This window comes from Xiphias gladius, chromosome 17 (genome assembly GCF_016859285.1).
Source record: "Xiphias gladius isolate SHS-SW01 ecotype Sanya breed wild chromosome 17, ASM1685928v1, whole genome shotgun sequence".
Lineage (NCBI taxonomy): Eukaryota > Metazoa > Chordata > Actinopteri > Istiophoriformes > Xiphiidae > Xiphias > Xiphias gladius.
This window is the reverse complement of record NC_053416.1, coordinates 6,769,643-6,789,676: the sequence shown is the minus strand read 5'-3', so window position 1 is coordinate 6,789,676 and position 20,034 is coordinate 6,769,643. Positions and strand designations below refer to the sequence as shown.

At 39.4% G+C, this 20,034-nt stretch overlaps 2 protein-coding genes across 4 annotated transcripts; one reads left to right on the top strand and one right to left on the bottom strand.

The window, feature by feature from the left end:
* Positions 1-265: 265 nt before the first annotated feature.
* Positions 266-4,741, bottom strand: alkbh4 (alkB homolog 4, lysine demthylase). Of its 3 annotated transcripts, none has more exons than XM_040149645.1 (4): positions 4,584-4,741; positions 3,148-3,336; positions 2,226-2,574; positions 266-674 (listed from the first exon to the last, which is right to left on the bottom strand). In XM_040149645.1, exons 1-4 carry the CDS (start codon positions 4,695-4,697, stop codon positions 586-588), a joined length of 741 nt encoding a protein of 246 aa, XP_040005579.1. In that variant the 5' UTR covers positions 4,698-4,741; the 3' UTR covers positions 266-585. The 3 variants fall into 3 exon arrangements, with proteins under 3 accessions (XP_040005579.1, XP_040005578.1, XP_040005577.1); XM_040149644.1 differs by lacking the exon at positions 266-674 and adding an exon at positions 693-868; XM_040149643.1 differs by lacking the exon at positions 266-674 and having other exon boundaries at positions 695-2,574; positions 4,584-4,737.
* A 1,117-nt stretch (positions 4,742-5,858) lies between these two features.
* Positions 5,859-18,671, top strand: lrwd1 (leucine-rich repeats and WD repeat domain containing 1). Its single transcript, XM_040149539.1, has 16 exons — positions 5,859-5,938; positions 7,652-7,738; positions 8,179-8,413; positions 9,517-9,636; positions 9,855-10,001; positions 10,101-10,193; positions 10,567-10,944; positions 11,961-12,075; positions 12,263-12,369; positions 12,844-13,054; positions 13,464-13,536; positions 13,878-14,021; positions 14,705-14,811; positions 15,018-15,179; positions 16,470-16,579; positions 16,714-18,671. Exons 2-16 carry the CDS (start codon positions 7,659-7,661, stop codon positions 16,864-16,866), a joined length of 2,235 nt encoding a protein of 744 aa, XP_040005473.1. The 5' UTR covers positions 5,859-5,938; positions 7,652-7,658; the 3' UTR covers positions 16,867-18,671.
* The last annotated feature ends 1,363 nt before the right edge of the window (positions 18,672-20,034 follow it).

Genomic DNA, 20,034 nt, shown 5'->3' with positions numbered 1-20,034 from the left:
CATTTTGATGTTGTAGCTAGTCGAGGTGAGTCTCATTTTAACAACGAGTCCCCCAGTGAACACCTCACTGCTCTCTGAAGATTTTGACCAGAGGTCAAAAAGGTCTCGATTGCTACATTTAAAAAAAAAAAAAATTACTATAGTTTTTAATTAAATATTCATTAACTGTTCGATAATACTTTCTATATGAAGGAACAGAATTCTGAGGGGAAATACAAGACAGTTAGTTCATTTTTGTTCAAATAGTTTATTTTGCAGACTAGATGAACTGATGTGTGAATATTGGTTGTCTGACAAGTGTGTGGCTGTATCAGTGGAAAGCAATTGCATCCTGGGAGACACATTCAGAGTCCTAAAACACCACGACATAGACTGAAAATCACTCAGTTGTAAATGATTCATTAGTAGTAGTAAAAGGACCTAAACCAAAAAAAGCCCTACTATGGTCCTTTAAAGGTTTGTCTGACAACATGTGAGCTGCAGCAGAGAGATGACGTTCACACCAACAACCACTTAATTACTATGATGAATCCCGGCACTGCAGCGTCTGCTGGAGCCGGCTGTGCTTCTGGGTGGCCATTTTCTTCACATCACAGCTGAACGACGCAGAGCCAAGCATGGACACGCTGGTGTATGTTGGGATGAAATCTGTGACACCCCCTTTCCAGTCACAACTGCAGTAAATGTAAACGCACATTTTACATAAATAACAAAGTGAAGCAAAGTGAGTAAGGGTGAAAATATATTTTTTCTTTTTATTAAAAAGACAAAGATGGAAAAGATTGAGGACTGCAGGAAAATACTGTCTGTAAAGACAGCTGGTCTCGAGCCTTCGGGGCTCCTTCTGCATGTGTTTCTCGTCCTGTGTCTGAAAAAAAAGTGAGGATCTGTACAAACAGAGCTTCAGATCCATGGCTTGCAACCACTAACATTCAAGTGAAACCATTTAAGCATAATTTAAGACAAACAAGGACAAATGCAGTACAGAGTAGCTTTCCGGTGACAGAACTTTTTCTTTTTCATTTTTGAAGCTTTGAAAGTTTTTGTTTCAATTCCATTTCCATGGATTTGTTTAAAAGACTGGTAACCAGTATATTCTGGTAAAATATTTCAATGTAACCGGTAATAGTTTTTGATATTTTTCTGTCTGTGGTGTCAACTGCTTATTCAGATTATTAACAACAATATTAACAGCTACATTTATGAAGGACAGCAGGTCAGAAACGCTGAAAAAAATACCTACAGTTTTTAGATGGAAATTTGCGGTTTAATTTAACAATTTACTTGTTTGTTTTTTTTGCTTTTGCCATCACATTGGCCGTTTACAGGGGACGTTGAGAGTCTTTCATAACTTGATAAAACAATTCACTAAAGCTTCTGTGATTAGGATTTGAAAATCTGTAACTCTAGCACTATCTAGTGCTGATATGAGAATCGACACCACAGGAGTCAACAATGTAAATTACCATGTGTATAATGTTTATAAGATTATAATTATAACATCTACGCAGGTGCTTCCATATGGGGCACAAAGGTTCACTGAATAGTTTGGGGAGTATGAAAATGATGTGATTCATATTCCTTGGTCTTTCACACTCACCAGACCTCAACCTGTTAAGACAGCGTTCTCCACCACCGTCGTCAAAAGACCCAATGAGAAAATATGCTGTTTTTCCTTTTAACAGAGTTACAAAGGCTTGGAGAATCTAAATGAACGACCACTGACGCTGTTCTCACGGTGGAACATCATCTCACACAGACACTTTATGATTAATTTTCCTTTCATTTGTCACCTCTGTTTCTTAATTAGTTATGCCAACTATGGAAATGTTTTTTCTTGAGTGGGCGGGAAGTGGTGACGACACTATTGTGAATCCTTCACACTTGGAGAAGAGGCACGGGTTCGGCCTACAAGCCCTCAGCCCTCTGAAGCACACGTCTTCATTCTGCTCAAGGAGGCAAACCTGAAATGAGACACAGTTCACGACCGGTCCCAGCAGTCTAGACTCCCACCTCTGATAGTACAGCCTTCCTCTGCATCATCAGAACACCTTATATTGGAGTTCCTTGAAAGCTCAAAGCGATGTTCAACAGCTGAGCTCCCAGCTCTGCCTGCTGCCCTCCAGGTAAGAACTCTGCAGAAAGCTCTCTGTAAGTGCTGCAAACTCTGCGCTCGCGAACATCCTCCCTATGAATGGCATGCTTCCATCGATGCCGTGCCTCACCGTATAACACTACTAAAGATCTGCGAGGAAGGTGCACAGCTACATGTACTTCCTCTCCTAGTCCCAGCTCAGGCAGACCCTGTTCAAGCGACATGGTGAGTGTAGTGTTTGATAACATATTGATGGTGACCAGGCGCTCGCCCCACAGCCAGGAGTCATCTAGGTGTGGATCGATGGCGGAGCCCCGCTGAGGATGGTAATCCAGATTGCACTGCTCCACTGGTTGGAATCCTGCTAGACTTGGCTCTTGCTGCAACCTGAGCACTAGTTTTTGGCTTAAAGCAGGGAGACCACTGAAGCCGCCCACACGCACTTTCCTTTTCTTAAAGTTCACTTTTGGACCAAAGTCCTGCAACAACAGGAGAGGAGACATTTGTTTATTTCATCAGATAATACTACTACTACTACTACTACTATTACTACTACTACAACAACAACAACAACAACAATTATAATAATTTTCATGGGAAATTCAAGAACAATTGTGGATTTACACTAACTGTATTATAGTTTGATTGGACTGTGTCGGCGTGTTCACTACATGATTGATAAGACACCTGTGATTCCCTTATTAGTGTAACTGCATCTATATGGTCGGGACAAGTTACACCTTCATGATTCTCGTAAGTATTTGTCTAATCAGCCAGAATATCTGCAGGCACCAGCGTGTGTGTGCAGGGAGTGTCATTATCTGAATCAAACGACCCTAAATTATAAAGACCGTAAACAATGGGGATATAACTTGCAGCAAACTGCCAAGAAGTTAAAGAGAATTTACATATATCTAATATACATTTAAAGAATGTTATCATCAAATGTATTGATGCTACACAAATATTGAATGCGCCCTATTAATTTGGTTTTATGTGTTATAATCTGCAGAGTTAGACAAGCAAATGTTGGACCATGTACTCCATATAACCTGTTTCCTTCGACCGGACTGGGACTGATTCCACACATCCTGGTCCATCGTGCTTATCAGAGCCTTCTCCTCCTCTTCTGATATGAAGTTCTCCCACAGGAAGACACCAGGAAAGGGAAAGGCTGCAGCCTTGGCATCTTTGCAAAGGGCCAGCCTCGTCTCAGGATTGTAGAGGAAACGATGCACAACCTTCACATTAAAAGAAAACACAAAACAAAAAAATGATAATTATGTTTGGTCTACTCTACATTACCAAGACATAACATTCCTTGTATTGTTATTTCTGATAATGAACCACAGTTTTACAGTATGGAATTAATATCAGTCTCAGAAAACTGGCAGGCGAATGACTTTAGTCATTTCCTGTCTAGGAGGTGCAATGTCAAACAGTCAAGCAGTGAAGCAGCGTAAGTCTAAAATGTACTGACATAAACAAAAAAGATCCTTTCTGACAGCGGTGTCATGCAACTAAGTACATTTATTTAAGTATTGTAGTTAAGTACAAATTTTAGGTAGTTGCACTTAAGTATTTTCTTTTGATGTCACTTTTTTACTCCACTACATTCATATGCCTTCCATAGTTATAAGTTACTTTACGTTTTAGGATTTTTACATACAGAACACACGAAGAGCTTCTAAAATATGATCCTTTGTTATAAATTTAACCACTCAACGGGACGTACAAGTAGAGCTGAAACCATTATTTGATCCACCGATCTGTCAATCGACAGTGAATCAATCATTTAAGTAATTTTTCATGCAAAATTGCTGCACAATTTCATGGTTCCATCATCTCGTATTTGGGGGATTTCCTGCATTTCACATCTTGTAATTACTTTTAATAATTAAAATTACAAAACTACTGGTTGACAAAACAAGACATTTGAAGGCGTCGCTTTGGCCTCTGGGAAGCCGCGATGCTCATTTCTCATTATTTTCAAGATCAATCAAGCTCCTTAGTTGCAGTCCTGTACAAATATAGTTACAAATGCGCTCCACCTCAACCAGCTGTAACGGTGAAATACTGCTTACACATCAATGCATCAGTAATAATAATTAATGATATAGAATATAAGAGTATAATAGTCATGTACATTATCATGATTATACTTGCCAACTTCTACTGAAGTAATGCTTTCTATGCAGGACTTGTACTGGAGTATTTCACAGTGTGTAATTAGTACTTTTACGTAAAGGATCTGAATACTTCCTCCACCACTGCTTTCGAGTGGGCGCGTAGAAGTATGGGAGTGAAAAGCTTTTTTTTTTTTTTTAAATTCAGTAATAACGTTTTGAGCGAAGACGGATTGTCCTGTCAGGGCTCCCGTAGCTGTATTGTGACTGGTGCTAGCGATAGCTGCGTCTTTTTTCCTGCTAAAAAAAAACAAAAAAAAAGGGAACAATTTTAAATACAGTTTTAAATCAGAAGTATTTACCTTAGGTCCACTCGGCTCCAACTGTCCTTTTCGCTTAAACTTTTCACACATGAGACACCGCCGAATGCCTTTGCACCCACACGAAGTGGCAGCGTCCGTCCTGTCAGGAGCCATCTTCCCGCGGCTTCTTCTGGTGTTGACAGTCAACCAACCCACCAAAATAAAGGAATATCGCCACCTAACGAAGCCTGTGGACCCACTCACCATCTATTTTATGAATATTATTAAAAACTTTTGAGGATTAAATAACCCCTTTTTCGATTAGAAAACTAAAAGGGGAAGACAAGTTTATTTTTAAAAGTTTTTTTTTAAATTAACCAATAAATTTATAAAACATACAAGAAATATATAAATAAATAAGTACAAATACAAATGAATACGTTAATGAAATAAACAAACATAATATAATATAGCATATTATAACATATAATACAGTATAAGGATAAAGATTTAAGGGCTTAAAAATAAATCGGAATACTTCATTTCCATTCCTTATATTTACCATCTGTAAGCAGTATGTGAACGTTTAATAAATGGTTTATAACACACTATAATGACAAATACTGTACATGAATAAACACTTCCGAAAATGTCCTTACATCTGCGCACAACTACACTATAGTCTGTTTTTATAAACCATTTATTAATTGTGTATATACTATATATTACAAATACGCAATAGGGGGACTTAAAGTAGATTGGTACCAGATATATACTACAATGTATTCACATAGTTTTAAGACATATTTAAACTTGAGTTTATTTTTCAAGATTTAAAGTAAAGTCTTAAATCATTTTCAAAAGCCGAAAACATTGAAGAAATCTTTGAATATTTACATCTTGCCATATGTAATTTAGATATTTTAACAACACCGGTTTAATTCTTTGTTATGCACGAAACTTCAAATTTATTAACACACTGAGAATCTGTTTTCGGTGGCAAGCCACCTTTATTCTACACACGGCTGGATTAGCCTTCTATGGCGGCCCTGGGCAAAGATTTGTTGTTGCCAGCCAGAAATTAACCAGTATTCTAGAGCAGAAATGATCTGCTGATTAATCAATTAGCCGACTGGCGAAATTATTAAGCAACAAGTTTGATCACAGATTAATCATAAAGCCTTTTGAAAAGTAAAAAAAAAAAAAAAAAAAAAGCCACAGATGAACATGTTCCAGGCTTTCAAATGTGAATATTTGCAAGTTTCCACGGGCAGTATATTTTGCCTGGCAGGCTCAACTCAGGGTAAGAAAAGTCTGGCGCTTTCAAACACGCCCACCGGAAGTACGTAGCGTTTCCCCGGGAAAGCTCGGTTTCTACGGGAGGCAGAAAGTTCACTGAAGTCGCTGAAGTCTCGGTAAGTAAAATTATCCAGAAATATTAGAAGAAAAACAAAAATCATAAACCTGGTGTTTGCCTATGTAAGATAAACGATTGGGTAGTTCAATGAAAGTCAAAAATAATTGGTTTATTGTCAATAATGTTAACTTAATAGCCTAGAGACACAAAGGAAAGGCAGGCGTTGCTTCCAGCTTGGCTAGCTACGCTCCGTTGTTTCTTAGAAAAAAAACCAAAAACATTTCGCATTGAAGTACTATCATTTCCTTCAACAAATATATCCTGGTGTAGCCTAAAAAAACCGAGTTTATGAAGCTAAGACAACATGTCGGATAAGCTGCTGTTCGAGTTACAGAAGCTAAAATTGTGACTGAAACTTGTGAGTGTTGTGGTTTGTATACACTCAGCGAAGGTGTGTTTTTATTGCAGAGGAGATTTTATTCATTGAACAGATTCGGCAAGATAAAATTACAAGGAGATTTTGTTTGCTAAGTAAACAATTAACAAGGAAAAAGACTAAACAGAGGAGGGTCCCATGCAGTGGACCACACAGAGGAAATCGGTCACACGTTACTGTAACAATCACATGTATTCAGAACTAGGAGAGTTGAAAAGATGAACAATGGCTGCATATTACAAGGTTGATTTGTTAATACCTATAGCTGATTCTCCAGTAAGGGAGGCTTGTGCCCCAGCGGGTATGTGGAAAAGTAGTGGAGGGGAGCAGACGTTCCGATTTCATCTGCATGCTTGCGATTTGGGTGGATCATAAACACACCAACGGGTTTACAAATATTTGTTTGGCTGATCTTAAGGGTGTTTGTTGTAACAGTAACCTAAAAAACCCACCACTAACAATAGGCCGATCTCGCCAGGCCCTGCCTCCCAGTAACAGGACTCGAATGCCCCAACATCATGTGCTGCAGCTGAATATGTTAAAACGAGCCAGCAGATGAGCTGAGAGGTCAAAGGCCTCTGCGTGTGGTAGGAGTACAGATGCAAATTTAACTGAAACCGAGGGAGAGAAAAGAGACCAAGCCTAAACACAGACAGTTCAAGGTTCTCTGTGTATTGTATGAAAAAATATAAAATCAATAAATATGTAAATATTGTACAATAAATATTGTAATCCACTGTTGAATGATTAATAATTTCAATTAACATCTGGAATAAAATTGATTAAAATGAGCAAATTTAGAACATATTGGGCTGGTGTTGATGAAGAGGTTTTTGAACTCATCTCATAGGGCTGTGGGGGTACAAAGAAAAAAGTTAGGAACCACTGCCCTTTGTCACTTGAGGGTACCCTGTGAAGTTTACATGCATTGCGCGTATTTTTTGGGCTTAACAATTTCGATGAACACATTTCAATCCTTATAAAATGGCGGTAAAGCCAATTTGTTTTAAATATCTCTTTTAAAATCTGCACTGCTTACATCCATGTTTGCAAAGTAGCGTTCCTCTTCCTTTGCTGCCATTTCCCGGGGCATTACCGCCACCAACTGTTGATCAGTGGGAGTGTGTGAAACCATCCAAAGGAGTGTGTATTGCCTCACCAATGTGCTTGTTCACGTACGGGAGTGTCCTCAGACAGCATCACGCCCATCACACTGCTGGGTGTGATGCTGTCTGTTAAATCTCTTTTCACACCCAGACTTGAATCTTCCTTTAACTCTGTATTACTCCATCCTTGCTCTACAGTTGTTTCCTTTTTTTGTGTTCCTCCCTACAGATAATCAATGGAGAAAATAACTGAGAAACTTCTACTGGAGAAAGGCTCTCCAAAAACAAACAAACTGGAGCAAATCAAGACACTGAAGTAAGCGTTTTGTTTTTTGTTTTTTGTCTCTTTATGTTAGTGTTTGCTCTGTAGGTGTCAGCTTGTGACCCCTTGTAGTTAAAGTTGCATTTTTTTTTATGTCAGTATTGCCTATGGGCAGCGTAGGCAGCAAGATTGAGTTTAGGACTGATTAAAAGTACAACTTAGGAAATAGTTTGAAAGGGAAGTTCTGAAATGACGGTGTCTTTTTAAGAAAGGATGAAAAACATGAATGCGTATAAAATACTGATTCATTTTTGTATGACATTGTTTGTGTATGTGATTGCAGAACCCCAGTGTTAACTACCGTTTTGAAGTAAATAATGCGAGATCAAAACAAAAGTTGCCACCTAGGACACAAGATAATCATTAAATAACACTATATTGGATTTGATTTCATACTACGTGGAAACTCTAACTTGAAGCTCTGTGCTCCTCAGTTTATCTAAGCTGGGGCTGAAGCTTCAGGACTTGCCAGTCCGGCTGCTGTCCTGTCTTCAGTCCCTCGAGCGGTGGGATCTGTCCGGGAACCGACTGCAGGAGATGCCCAGGAACCTGAGGCTGCCTTCGCTTCGCTACCTGGACCTCAGCGACAACCAGATGGAGGATGTTACAACTCTTGAGTCTCTGAGCAGTCTGGAAGAACTTAAGATGGAGGACAACCTTTATATCACTGTGAGGACATGGCTAAGAGTAATTCTGGGGCAGAAATGTCATGTTCACACTTGTCTTGTCATCTCTCTTGCAGCTTAAAAAGTGGTTATCAATGTCGCCTCACAGCAAGAAATTTCTGTGTTTTATTCCACCAGCCGGCTTGGGCCTTTACATCTGGGGTTTGCATGTTCTCGCTGTATCTGTCCAAAGAAATGTAAATTATGTGTACTGGACACTCTAAATTGCTTGGAGGTATAAATGTGAGTGTGAATGGTCGTCTGTGTGAATTGTCAACGGATAGATAGAAAGACTGTCCAGGGTGTTCCCTGCCTTTCACTAAAAGTGAACTGGAACAAGCTTTAGCCCCCAATATCCTGCACGGGATTAGTGGGTATAGATAACAGACGGATGACATTTCTACGTGTGCTTTTGTTATGGAGATCATGGCAGGGCATAAGGCAATCCAGGCGCCTTTTGTTTTATTTAATGCGTTTGATAACCACAAAGAACCTTCCTGCATTCACGCCTGTTTTAGTGTAACCCAGTATCACATGAAAACTGTATTATTAGCACAGATGTCACTTTTTAGACTCATGTAAAAAGCTTTTTAGAGAGAGTTTGAGCAATTTTTGATACTGTGCTTCAATAAATTGGATCTGAGGGGGGAAAAAAACAGAGATTTAAGAAAAGACTGGTCAAAATTGATCCTTTTTACTCCCTGGTATGGATTAAGCTCCAAAACACTGGGTGCTACACTTTCATAATGCAACTCTTAAACTGTCAATTCTGTGATTGAGACAAAACGTGCAGGTCAGAATTACTGCACTGTGACCTCTGACCTGTTTCATTACTATATTTACTATCTTACTACTAGACTACAAATGGATGCGTCTCAAACACTGTTTGCAATTTGCGATTGCACTGATTCCTCTTATTTTTATTTATATTTGCGACATTATGTCTTTTTTTTTTTCTTCTTTTTCTTTTTTCGGGGCAATTTCACAGGATGGAAATGAAATGTAACCATGCCTTTTAGTATTTAGTTTTCAGTAGTCCTTTCAAAATTAAAATGACACCTCACTGGGTCTTAGGCTTGATAGTAAATGTTGCGTTTTTTTCTTCAGGTGAGTGATAATAACAAGCTGATGGTGTTGTTGCCCAACCTGAGGATTTACAATGGTAAAGATGTCAGTACTACTGCCAACCACTTGCGCTACGTCTACAGTGAGAACCTGAGGACCAGGGTATGAAACAGATGGCTTATTTTGACAGTTGTGTCAGTAATCCAGTATTATACTCTATACTGAGTCTTGTTATAGGCTAAGAATGATGCCACACTGAGAGTTTGGTTACAGTATTTCAGTACTGAAATATTTCTACTGCAAATGTGGTAGTACAGCACCATTTTACTGTGCAGGCTTTTCCTACTGTCAGTGCACAAACTGTCTTTGGTTATTTTTAGATGATTGCAGTTTGGGAGAAGAGCTTCCATCTCCCGGATCCCATCACAGCAGAGAAACTGTCCACCTTGGAGACAGTCTTTGTCAACACTGCCTGTCAGCAGGTTAAATTTGGACCCAGTTCAGTCTCTGACTTCACCAAATGGAAGGTAAGTTCAGGATGTTAACGATATTGTCATTTTCTTTTGTGTTGCCTTCTGTCATTTTTAGTCACCGTCTCTTCGTCTCCTTGTCTCCTTTGGTTTTAGGTGGCGATTTTGGCTAAGGAGTACCTGCGCTCCCTGATAGAACCAAAGAAAGAACCAGAGAGCAATGAGTCTACTTATACAAAAGAGAACTGTGTAAGAATTCGAAAGATGACCTACTTTAACATGATGTCTGTACCAAACTTGATGGGATGGTCATTGTGAATCTCAAACTGTACAGTGTCTTTAGACTCCAATGGTGGCTTCCTCCATACTGGTGGATTACTGCTTTTAGCTCAGCATGGATCTAATCAGGGGATTTGGTCACTGGGCAATACTGAGAATATTCAAAACTGTTCTCGATCCACCACCACTGTTAGTTGTGTGGCAATTGTGAGAATATCCATACCCACAGCAGTGGTGCTTAATAAATTCAAGGAATAGTATAGAAAATATAGGATATTGAATCTGTAAATGATTAGTCCTGGAGTTGGTTTAAAGGTCATACCGTGCATTTTGCCTTTTTCAGGAAATCTCGACTCCTACCAAGAGGAAAAAAACTGAAATGGACACCAAAATAACCTTGACGCCTCGCAAAAAGTTCTGCGCAGATCTCCCAGTCTCATCAGTTGAAGACAGTCCTCGCAAATCTAGCCTCCGCCTCAAACCTAAGACTCTACCCCTGACCAACACCGTCAGGATGAGCCCCCGCAAGACAAGTCAGCCTCCCTCAACCCCCACCAAAGAACAGACGAGGGCAGAGACACCCAGGAGAGCTTCTAAAATGCCACAAACCAAAGAGGATGGAGCTCAGATTAAACAGAAGGAAGGTATCAACAAAAAAGCCAAAAAGCTGCAGAGAGATACTGACATGCTGCCTACAGTGAAGAGCTGCAGCAAGACACAGGTAATGTCAATACAGCTTTTAAATACTGTTTTATTCCCAATGCAATTACAGTTTGTAGGACCACAAAAGCAAAGGTTCTGTTTTTGGAGCTCCAAGAACTTATTTAATAACTGAAATAATAGTTTGCGAAAAGACTGAGGTTACACATTGTCTGTTTGGAGTTCAGTCTAGTCCAAAGTCTGCAGTTGTTTTGTCTGCTAATTGTTTTTTTTTTTTTTTTTTTTTTGGATAGTGATGTTGATGTTTAAAGGTTAGTTTCTCAGTACATACCTGTCCCCTTTGGCCCAGAGTAACCCAAGATATCTCAATGATTATTGGCCAGACTTTCACGAAATTTGCCCTGAATATTCGAGGAAAAATCCAAATGTTTTCGAAGAAGGGTCTGAAGTATATAATTATAGTATTGGATTTTTAGCATATTGGTCCACTGTTTTGTGCCAAACTAAAATATCTCAAAAACTATTGGATGGATTGCTATGAAAGTTTGTACAGTCATTCACAGCTCCCGCAGAATGAATCTCAATGACTTTGGTGATCCTCTGACTGAGTGCCATCACGAGGTTCACATTTGTGGTTTTGAGTGAAAGCTCCAAAACTATTAAATGCATTGCGATTAAAATTTGGCGCGGACATACTTGTACAGGTACATGTCCCCGTCAGCTGTGCTTTGTGTTTAATGCTAATCAAATTTTAGCGTGCTAATACACTTAACTATGATGGTGAACGTGGGAAACATTATAACTGCCGCTATAGAGTTCAGCGTGTTAACATGCTTACATTAGCATTTAGCTCAAAGCACTGCTGTTCCTAAGCGCAGCCTCACAGAGTCGCTAGTGTAGCTTCGAACTGAATACTGATATTCACTGCAAGTGCCTTTCTTTTCATTGTTCAGCTTTATATCTGTTCAGCCCAGTTGTCGGTAATGTCAGAATGTCATCTCATTAAAGTCCATTTCCTCCCATTTACTCTATCTCCCTTTTTCCGCCTTCCTGTTTGTCCACATTTCAACCCCACAGCCATTGTGCCTGAAGCCTCTCCATGTACTCCAGTGCCACAGTAAACAGGACAACTCGGAGGATTTCTCTACGCAGCTGTGGGCCTGTGCTTTCCAGCCGCTGCCAGATTCCACTGGTATTGTTGACCATGTTGAGAGAAACTGTTCCCTCACATTTGTCAGGGCAGCCACAAAGCCTTTTAAAGGAGGCTTATATGATCAAAATGAAAGGCTTTGAATTTGTAAATATATTTCAAAGGCTTTCCTATAACTATGTTCACAGGAAAACAGAAATAAACTCATCTTCTATTCCTGTACTCACAGGTGGTAGTGGAGGAAGCCGTTTGGTTGCAACCTGTGGTGGAGACTCTCTCTGTGTGATTGACTGTGAAACGGGGATGGTGATGAAGAAGTACAAAGTTCCCGGGGAGGTCTGCTCCATTTATTCTGACTCTACAATAGCTTGTCCTAAGGATTAGACTTGTCTTTGGTTTGACATCATTGTAGTTAATTATATCCATCCTTGTGATCAAAATCTGAGCTTTCTCTTGTTTGTAGTTGTGAGAGAGTTTTCCCGTAATTGCAAGATACAGAGTCATAATTACAAGAAATCTCCTCCCAATTTTTTTTTTTCCTTTGGTGAAAGTTTTGTGCTCACGTACTTAAGCTGTTCTTAATTAGCCAGTATGAATTTTGTGGTCATAAGCACACCTAGCGTATGAATTAAAGTTAAAGATTTTCTTATCGTCAGTATTTATAAATCTGTGGTGGGCGTAATAAAACTGTGGTGGTGGCCTAATGCCAGAAAATGCCGATGATGTGTGGATAAAATTGACTATTCGTATCATAAAAAAGGCTTGAGGTTTTTGTCTGATGTTGTCTTCACGTGTTTTTCCTCACAACAGGAGTTCTTCTCCCTGGCCTGGTCCACAGTGTTGATGTCCAGGGGAGGCGGGGCCTCGGCTCAACATTGCAGCATTCTGGCAGCCGGTGGAAAGAGAGGCCTGGTCAAGCTGATCCACCCCAGGAACAACGTGGCCTATGGGGAGTTCAGAGCCAGCCGCAAGTCGCTGTCTGTCCTCCGCTTCAACCACCACCAGGGAAACTTTCTCTTCAGTGAGTCTTGGTTACTTCCTACAGATAAAGGGCCAACATTAAGAGATCTGATTGTTTGACAGCCTCCCATTTCAGAGGTCCAACATCAGACGGATGAAAGGATGAAAGGATATTTCAATTTACGACAACTTAGGTCTTGTTGTCATCGGTTAGGGCATTTTGTCTATCAGTATTAATTGTACTTAGTACATTGTACGGGTAACAGGCGACATTGCTACAATGGGGGCAAACACTAGCTGAGGCTAGTCATATTTTCTTTTCTTCCTCTTTGTACCTGTAAAGTTTTGAGCAGTCACAGTTGGTTCATACCTGACTTGGCATACTTGACAGTCCTTTCGCAATCATCCTCATGCTTCCCTAGCAGCGTAGGACCCAAGCATTTATTCATCCCTCACCTTTTCTCTTGTAGCCGGATCATACGATAACAAGATAGTAATGTGGGACATCGGTGGAGTGGACAGCCAGTACAACTTCAAAGTTGTGTGAGTATTTCTGCTTGGGTATTTCACAAGCCAGAGATTTGTCTTTAAAATAACATTTTGATCAGAAAGTTAGTATTATTTTTTTTTTTTTTCCAATTCTGTAACAAAGTTGTAACATTTTTTGGCCGCACAATCACATTTTTGATTGGAAAAAATCCTACACTTGTTTTTATCATCTTACTGGTAGATATTCAGTATCTGAAAAAACCTTGGGTTCTCCTCCAGAATTAAAATGGATGTTTTTGGAGTCTCCGTTGTATGATGTAGTGGGTCCAGCAGGGTAGGTGAGAGCTTTCGGGCTGTGAAACTGACAGTATTTCTGCTCTGTTTTATCCCTCCAGTCAGCTACTGCTGTTGGAAATCGGTGCCACCCCTCTGCACATCTGCCTCCCTCCCACTTCCCCCAGCGCTCACCTACTGACTGCCTGCGAGGACGGCCTGCACTGCTTCAACACACAACTCGGTACCAACAACACCACAAAAAGGTAAAGGCATTTAAAGTGCGTTTATGTGTGTGCATATGTTTGTGTTTTTGTATCCATGAATATCAGCTTGCTTTGAAGACCTTTTAGAGTGCAGGCATTCTTACAAAGGGACTTTGGACTGATCCAGGCCTTTTTTTTTTTTTCTTTTAAAGATTAACTCAGATTTATTTATCTGAGATAACCTTTAAAAGAGGAGAAATGGTGAGGGATGTCAGATATTTATTTATGTGTAGATAGACCGTTCTGCCTCCAGCAGCTGGTTTCAGTTGGGTGTTCTGTACAGTGCAACCACTGCTTGAAACCAAACCACCCACCTGAACTAAGTTCTGGTGGCAGAATATTGACTTTAATCGGGTCAGACATTATGTAAATATGATGGCAATTTCACGTATTGGTCTAATATGTGAATCAGCGTCCAAGTAACTTTTATGTAAATGTCATGACGCCAATCTTAATATATTGGACCTTTTTAACATTTCCAATTCAGTTGAACTCAGTGCCATTGCCTTAATGTAAAGAGAACGGCACACACCTGCATGTCTCGCCCTCCTTAGAAGCACTGCAATAATTATCATGTCTTAAGCAGAAAAAATAAAAAATCTTCTAAAAAAAAATCTGTTAAATGTATAAAACTATACAGATAGACCAACCAGTAGCATATGGTGTGTGTTTTCTTTCCTCAGTAGGTCCAAGGAGATGGAGATAAGTTTTCCCATATATCAGAAGGAAGACAAAGACCATGACTACCACACCATTGACGGCCTGAGTTTCCTTACTGACGACATAGTGGGTGAGTGAGCCTCTTGCAGCTACCTACAGTAGTTTTATTTACAGGACCTATAAAATATTCCTCCTCATTTGTTTTTAGCCATTCTTACATTGTGCCCCCATCTCTCTTTTTTTTTTTTTTTTTTTTTAAATTAATGTCCCTAATTTTACTTCCATTATCTTGTCTTTTCTCCTCTGTTGCACTTGTGGGTCATTATGGGTATCTAGCCTCCAAGAACTACATGCATGGTTCCATTTACTTGTGGAGCTGGAGCAGGACCAAGGCTCAGCGGCCTGACAAGAAGAGCGGGGCGGTGTGTGCCGTGGTTCTTGCTGAGCTGCAGTGGGCCAACACTGAGATTCCCTACCTGGCTCTCAACACCTGTCCTGGTAAGTCCATGTCATCTGATCGGTAGAGCTCCATTTATCATTTTTGTTTTTCATTCTGAAACCATCTTGCATCAAACCGCAGAATATGATTATAAATATAATTTTTCAGTACCTAAGTGACATCAATTGCTATTTGTTTACCAAGATACAAAAAATCAGTACGGCGTAACCTTTCTCATAATTAAAATCAAATAAACATCACAATATAAGTGCATTTAGTACAATAGAACAAAATTGAACATTGCTGTATGTCAAAATGGGAAAAGGGCTTTTGCTCAACAAAACACAAAATCCGCAATGACACTCCTAATATAAAGCGGACGGATAGTAGTAAGAAAGCACTATAAAATCATACAAAAAGCATAAAAGTGAGAGGCAAAAACAATTCAAGAACAAATAACATTGTGACATAAAATACTGTCAAGCAGATCTGGCAGAGTTTAGAAGGTTAATTTCACTTTGAGTAGAAACGGGGTGCCAGAGGCAGTGGAATGCAGTTTCATTGCGCTGGCCAGACTGAATTACCTGCAGTTCTAATGGGAAATAGTTTAGGGTGGACGGCAGTGGGCCACAAAGGTGGCAAATGACAAGATAATATTATTTGACAGCAGGTTTTTTTTTTTCCATTTGCACTTTTTCTTTGAATGTTTACACTTAATTTTTTTTTGTATTTGATGAATGTATTGACACTTTGTTGAAAATTAAGGTGTCAAGTATCGTGAGTAGTTGCTGCACAAATGGTCGGAAAAAACTTTGGACAGATACAGTAGTTTGTTGCATATGAGTAGTTCAGTTGTTGAGCACCCTTTTACATCATTTAATGCACTTTGAGTGTGATGTGACTCAGATAAAGAGGTTTATAACTCTGCCAGTAAAAGCTCATGTTATTGGACGCTGACCATTCTCTGTAAATTCTGAGTGGTTCTCTGTTTACTCCCCAGTACATCACTGCTTTCAAACATCGGCAGGGGGACATAAGTGCTCTTCGATGTGCATTTCCAGTTTGTTTGCTTTTTTTTTTTTTTTTTTTACTGTGTGTTCTGCTTCAGTCCAGCCACAAACCAGTTACACAGTTTGAGGCTCAACCATTATACTCTTATTTCCTGAGCCCTGTGTTTGAGTAGCAGAGAAAAAAAAAACCTGTCTGAAATCAGGCTGGTGTTCTACTTTGTGTGTGTGTGTGTGTGTGTGTGTGTGTGTGTGTGTGTGTGTGTGTGTGTGTGTGTGTGTGTGTGCGTGTGTGTGTGTGTGTGCGCGTGTGTGTGCGCTCGTTCGTTCCCCTCTCTTTAGGCAAAGCCTACATAGTGTGTGGTGACGACAAAGGCAGGCTATGGACATACCACGTCAACAACATCCAGAACAACAGTTTCCAGACTGGGAAACCCATAAGGCCCACTGAGGTATCCATCTCCTCTACATATCCCATTAGTTTATAACTCTGCTTTCAGTAAATATTGTAGGGGAACTTTATGTAAAAGACAATTTTCAAATTTTTTTTTTTTCCCCCTCCTTTTTTCTTTCTTTGTTTTGGCAGGTGTTGGAATGGCCGACGCCGGTGAGGAAGGGCCTCAGCCAAGTAGAGGGCCCCTCCATCAACAGCGTAGCAATGGACCCTGAGCTACACTACCTGGTGGCCCTCAGTGACAAGAATATGGTGATAGTGTGGAAAAGAGAGGAGTCCTCCTGAGCAGCACAGGCACGAGACTGTAAAGTAACTCATGAAAGGAAGTCAAACAGATCCCTAGGGTTTTTCTACTGGAAGAAAAAAAAACAGTAGAGTGGACCAAATGTTCATATTTGTGAGGCAGTACAGCAAATGCAGTACGGAAAATGTGATGTAGCATTGCGTAAACACCCATACAGGATGTTTTCTGATAACACCATCATGCCACTAGCTGACAAAGACAGGCGGACAGACAGATCCTCTCTGGAATCTTGTTCTATGCTCATTTTCTTTGATTTGTGCGGAGAAAGTGACTCTTATGATGACGCTGCAGCTACATCTGTCAGAGCAAGCAACAGCCAGATAGGTTGAAGGTACACTATAACAATATACTTTATTTTCTATATGAATATATCTCGTGGAGTTCTGCGCAGGATTGAAACTTTTAAATTGCAGAAATTCATGCCGCAAAGTCATCACTGACTTCCCTAGCAGCGTAAACTAGGGAAGAGAAAGTACTGATTGTCGCTATGTGACACACAATTTTTTTTTTTTTTAATGTATTTTGAAAGTATATAAAAAAATCTAAGAACAAATCCAACAAGTCCAATGAGAAAACATGGTGTCAGTTTCAAAAAATTAAATGTAATCATTCAACATAATAACTTAACTCAATTTACTGTAAATTTGTCATTAAAAACGATGCAAATACAGTATATGCAAATGCAGCTGTATTTGGCCTCAGGCATTTTCAATTTAGACCTTGTTTTATAGACTCTTTAATGTGTGCTTTTATTTGAGTCCTTGGCTCAAGTACATTTCATGGTTCCAGTATGATTTAAGTTTTAGGCCTCAATATTATATTACCATCTACTCAGCTGTAGTAAAAAGCTCCTAAACTCTGATACTCTGTTACTCTGTTGTTCTTTCACTTATGAATAACGAGTACAAAGCCACACATAAATTTATACCTGACTCTGTTGTTTCCTTCAGCTCTACACAATGTTTTGGCCTTGTGCAGCTCACTGTTTTGGTTTTCCACTGTACGGTACCCGCAGAGGTGGGCAAAGTTAGCGACTAGCTGGTGAATATACTGGAGCATTTAGCAGCTAAATGCGCTTTTAATCAGTGAAACTAATTTTCAGGAACTCGTGGGTTGTTTTTTTTTTTTTTTGTGCAATTTACACATTGTTAGATATATACTTTTTCTTTTATTTCCAAATGTACACGTTTTGGTTTTTTTTAAATAACTGTGATTGAACCTTGTCTACAGTTTAAAGGCCATGTCTTGGACCTTGCTGTATAAATTTACTTTGTAATGTTCTGATAAGATTAAGGAATGCAAACACAGCAGTGTACTGTCTTTTCTGTAACGATCAAAGAGGCAAAGTGGAGATGCAGCCTGGCAACTGATGCTGAGAGAAAAAAACAGTACAGCCTGTTCCTTCCTGCTTTCTGATTATATCGATCTGAACAGAATACATGGCATTTATGTCCCACAGTAATTCTACTGTACCTATGATTCTGTGTACAACCCACCATGTTTTCATGTGATGTGAAGTTGTATGTGAACTATATTCATTTAATTAAAAAAAAAATTTTTTTTTGACTTCCCGCTAAGGAATCAAAGGACTGAATTTTAAAAGGAACAGACCAAAGATATCAGTAGCCTATTTTATTTGAACTGTACCCTGTTGTGTAATGAAATCTGACTTTGTTTCTCAATTTTACTAGAATACAAGGTCCCCTGGCCACCGTCAAGCCGGGGACATAAGTGTCTTAACCATTAGTCTACCGGGATGCCTTTGTTTGTTCTGAGATTTAACAAATAAATTACATTTCAATCACACCTTGCAATTAATTCCTCATATGGCTGCCCCCTCCCCCTCCCTCCCCTCCCCTCCCCTCCCCCGCATCCAGCATAGTATTGGATATATAATCCATTAATGGGCAGGACAAATACCCTTTTATAGTCACACAATGAGTCAGTGTCATTGGGTCAAAGTGTTCCTCGCCTCTGTGAGTAAGAACCATCTGCTGGTGACTTCTGAGTAAATATACCGCCAGAGCTCTTTTGAATAATTTAAGGGCTGAGACCAATTGGCTCCTGTCCTGTCCTGCAAGGTTTGTTCTACAGTTCTGCTTGAAACAAAACTACACGCTTTTACCTGTTTTTACACTAATGATGCTACTAATGATTATATATTGTTTCCCGATTAACTGTTTGTTGTATAAATTGTCTGAAAATAGTGAAAATTGCTTGTCCCAGTTTCCTAAAACCCAAGAGGACGTCTGCAGATTGCTTGTTTTCTCCAACCTACACTTCAAGTCCCCAAATGCTTCAATTTGTAATTTTATACACTGAGAAAAGAAAAAGGAAAAAAAAGCAGAAAATCCTCACAATTGTGAAGCTGGAGCCAAAATATAGTTGGCATTTTTTGCAAGAAAAGATTGCCTAAAAATGAATTGGTTATCAAAAGAGTTGATTCATTTTCTGTTGTTTGGATTATTGAGTAACTCTAACTGTTTCAGCTCTACTTTGAAAGCAGAATTGTTTTCCTCCTAATTAAGTGTCTTAGTACAATAATTCTTGTACAGACAACCGTTGCAAAAATAATGTTTCCGTTGGTTTTATCCACTGGGGTAAATATGGTGCATGAATTTTTTTGAGGTAATTACTTGTACCGGCACATATGTTTTTAACTGACATGGAAAAAAAAAAAGATTAGTATTCTTTTATTCAATCTGAGAGGAGTAATAAATAGAAATGTACTTTTCATTTACTCCTCCTTGAAGGCAAAAGAATACACACAGTACTGTGCAAAAGTTTGAACCAAAAAAAGTAAAGTGAACATGCGTTAAAAAATGCCACAAAGATTGTATTTACAACATGCGGTGAATAGAAATAAACCTAAATTGAAAAAATATGTGCTGTGAACACCTTTTGCCTTTCAAACAGCGCTAATTCTCCTCGGTACACTCAGCGCACAGTTTTTCAAGGTATTTGGCAGGTAGGTTGCTCCAAACATCTTGGAGAATTTGCCACAGTCCCTCTGTGGATTTATGCTGTCCCTCCATGGAAACCAAGACAGGCCCCATGATGTTAGGATCAGAGCGCTGTGGGGGCCAAGACCATCTGCTGCAGGAATTTTATATTCTTTTTGTCTGAAGATAGTTTTTTTTGGTATTTCA

What these genes read in the sequence shown, in the direction of transcription:
- alkbh4 (XM_040149643.1), bottom strand. Translation starts at nt 4,697, where the DNA reads ATGGCTCCTGACAGGACGGACGCTGCCACTTCGTGTGGGTGCAAAGGC. An exon ending in TGGAGCCGAGTGGACCTAAG is followed by an intron (nt 3,337 to 4,583) that starts GTAAATACTTCT and finishes TTTAATGTGAAG; the next exon opens with GTTGTGCATCGTTTCCTCTA. An exon ending in AGTCCGGTCGAAGGAAACAG is followed by an intron (nt 2,575 to 3,147) that starts GTTATATGGAGT and finishes CTGTTGTTGCAG; the next exon opens with GACTTTGGTCCAAAAGTGAA.
- lrwd1 (XM_040149539.1), top strand. Translation starts at nt 7,659, where the DNA reads ATGGAGAAAATAACTGAGAAACTTCTACTGGAGAAAGGCTCTCCAAAA. An exon ending in CCAGGGAAACTTTCTCTTCA is followed by an intron (nt 13,055 to 13,463) that starts GTGAGTCTTGGT and finishes TTTCTCTTGTAG; the next exon opens with CCGGATCATACGATAACAAG. An exon ending in GGCTCTCAACACCTGTCCTG is followed by an intron (nt 15,180 to 16,469) that starts GTAAGTCCATGT and finishes CCCTCTCTTTAG; the next exon opens with GCAAAGCCTACATAGTGTGT.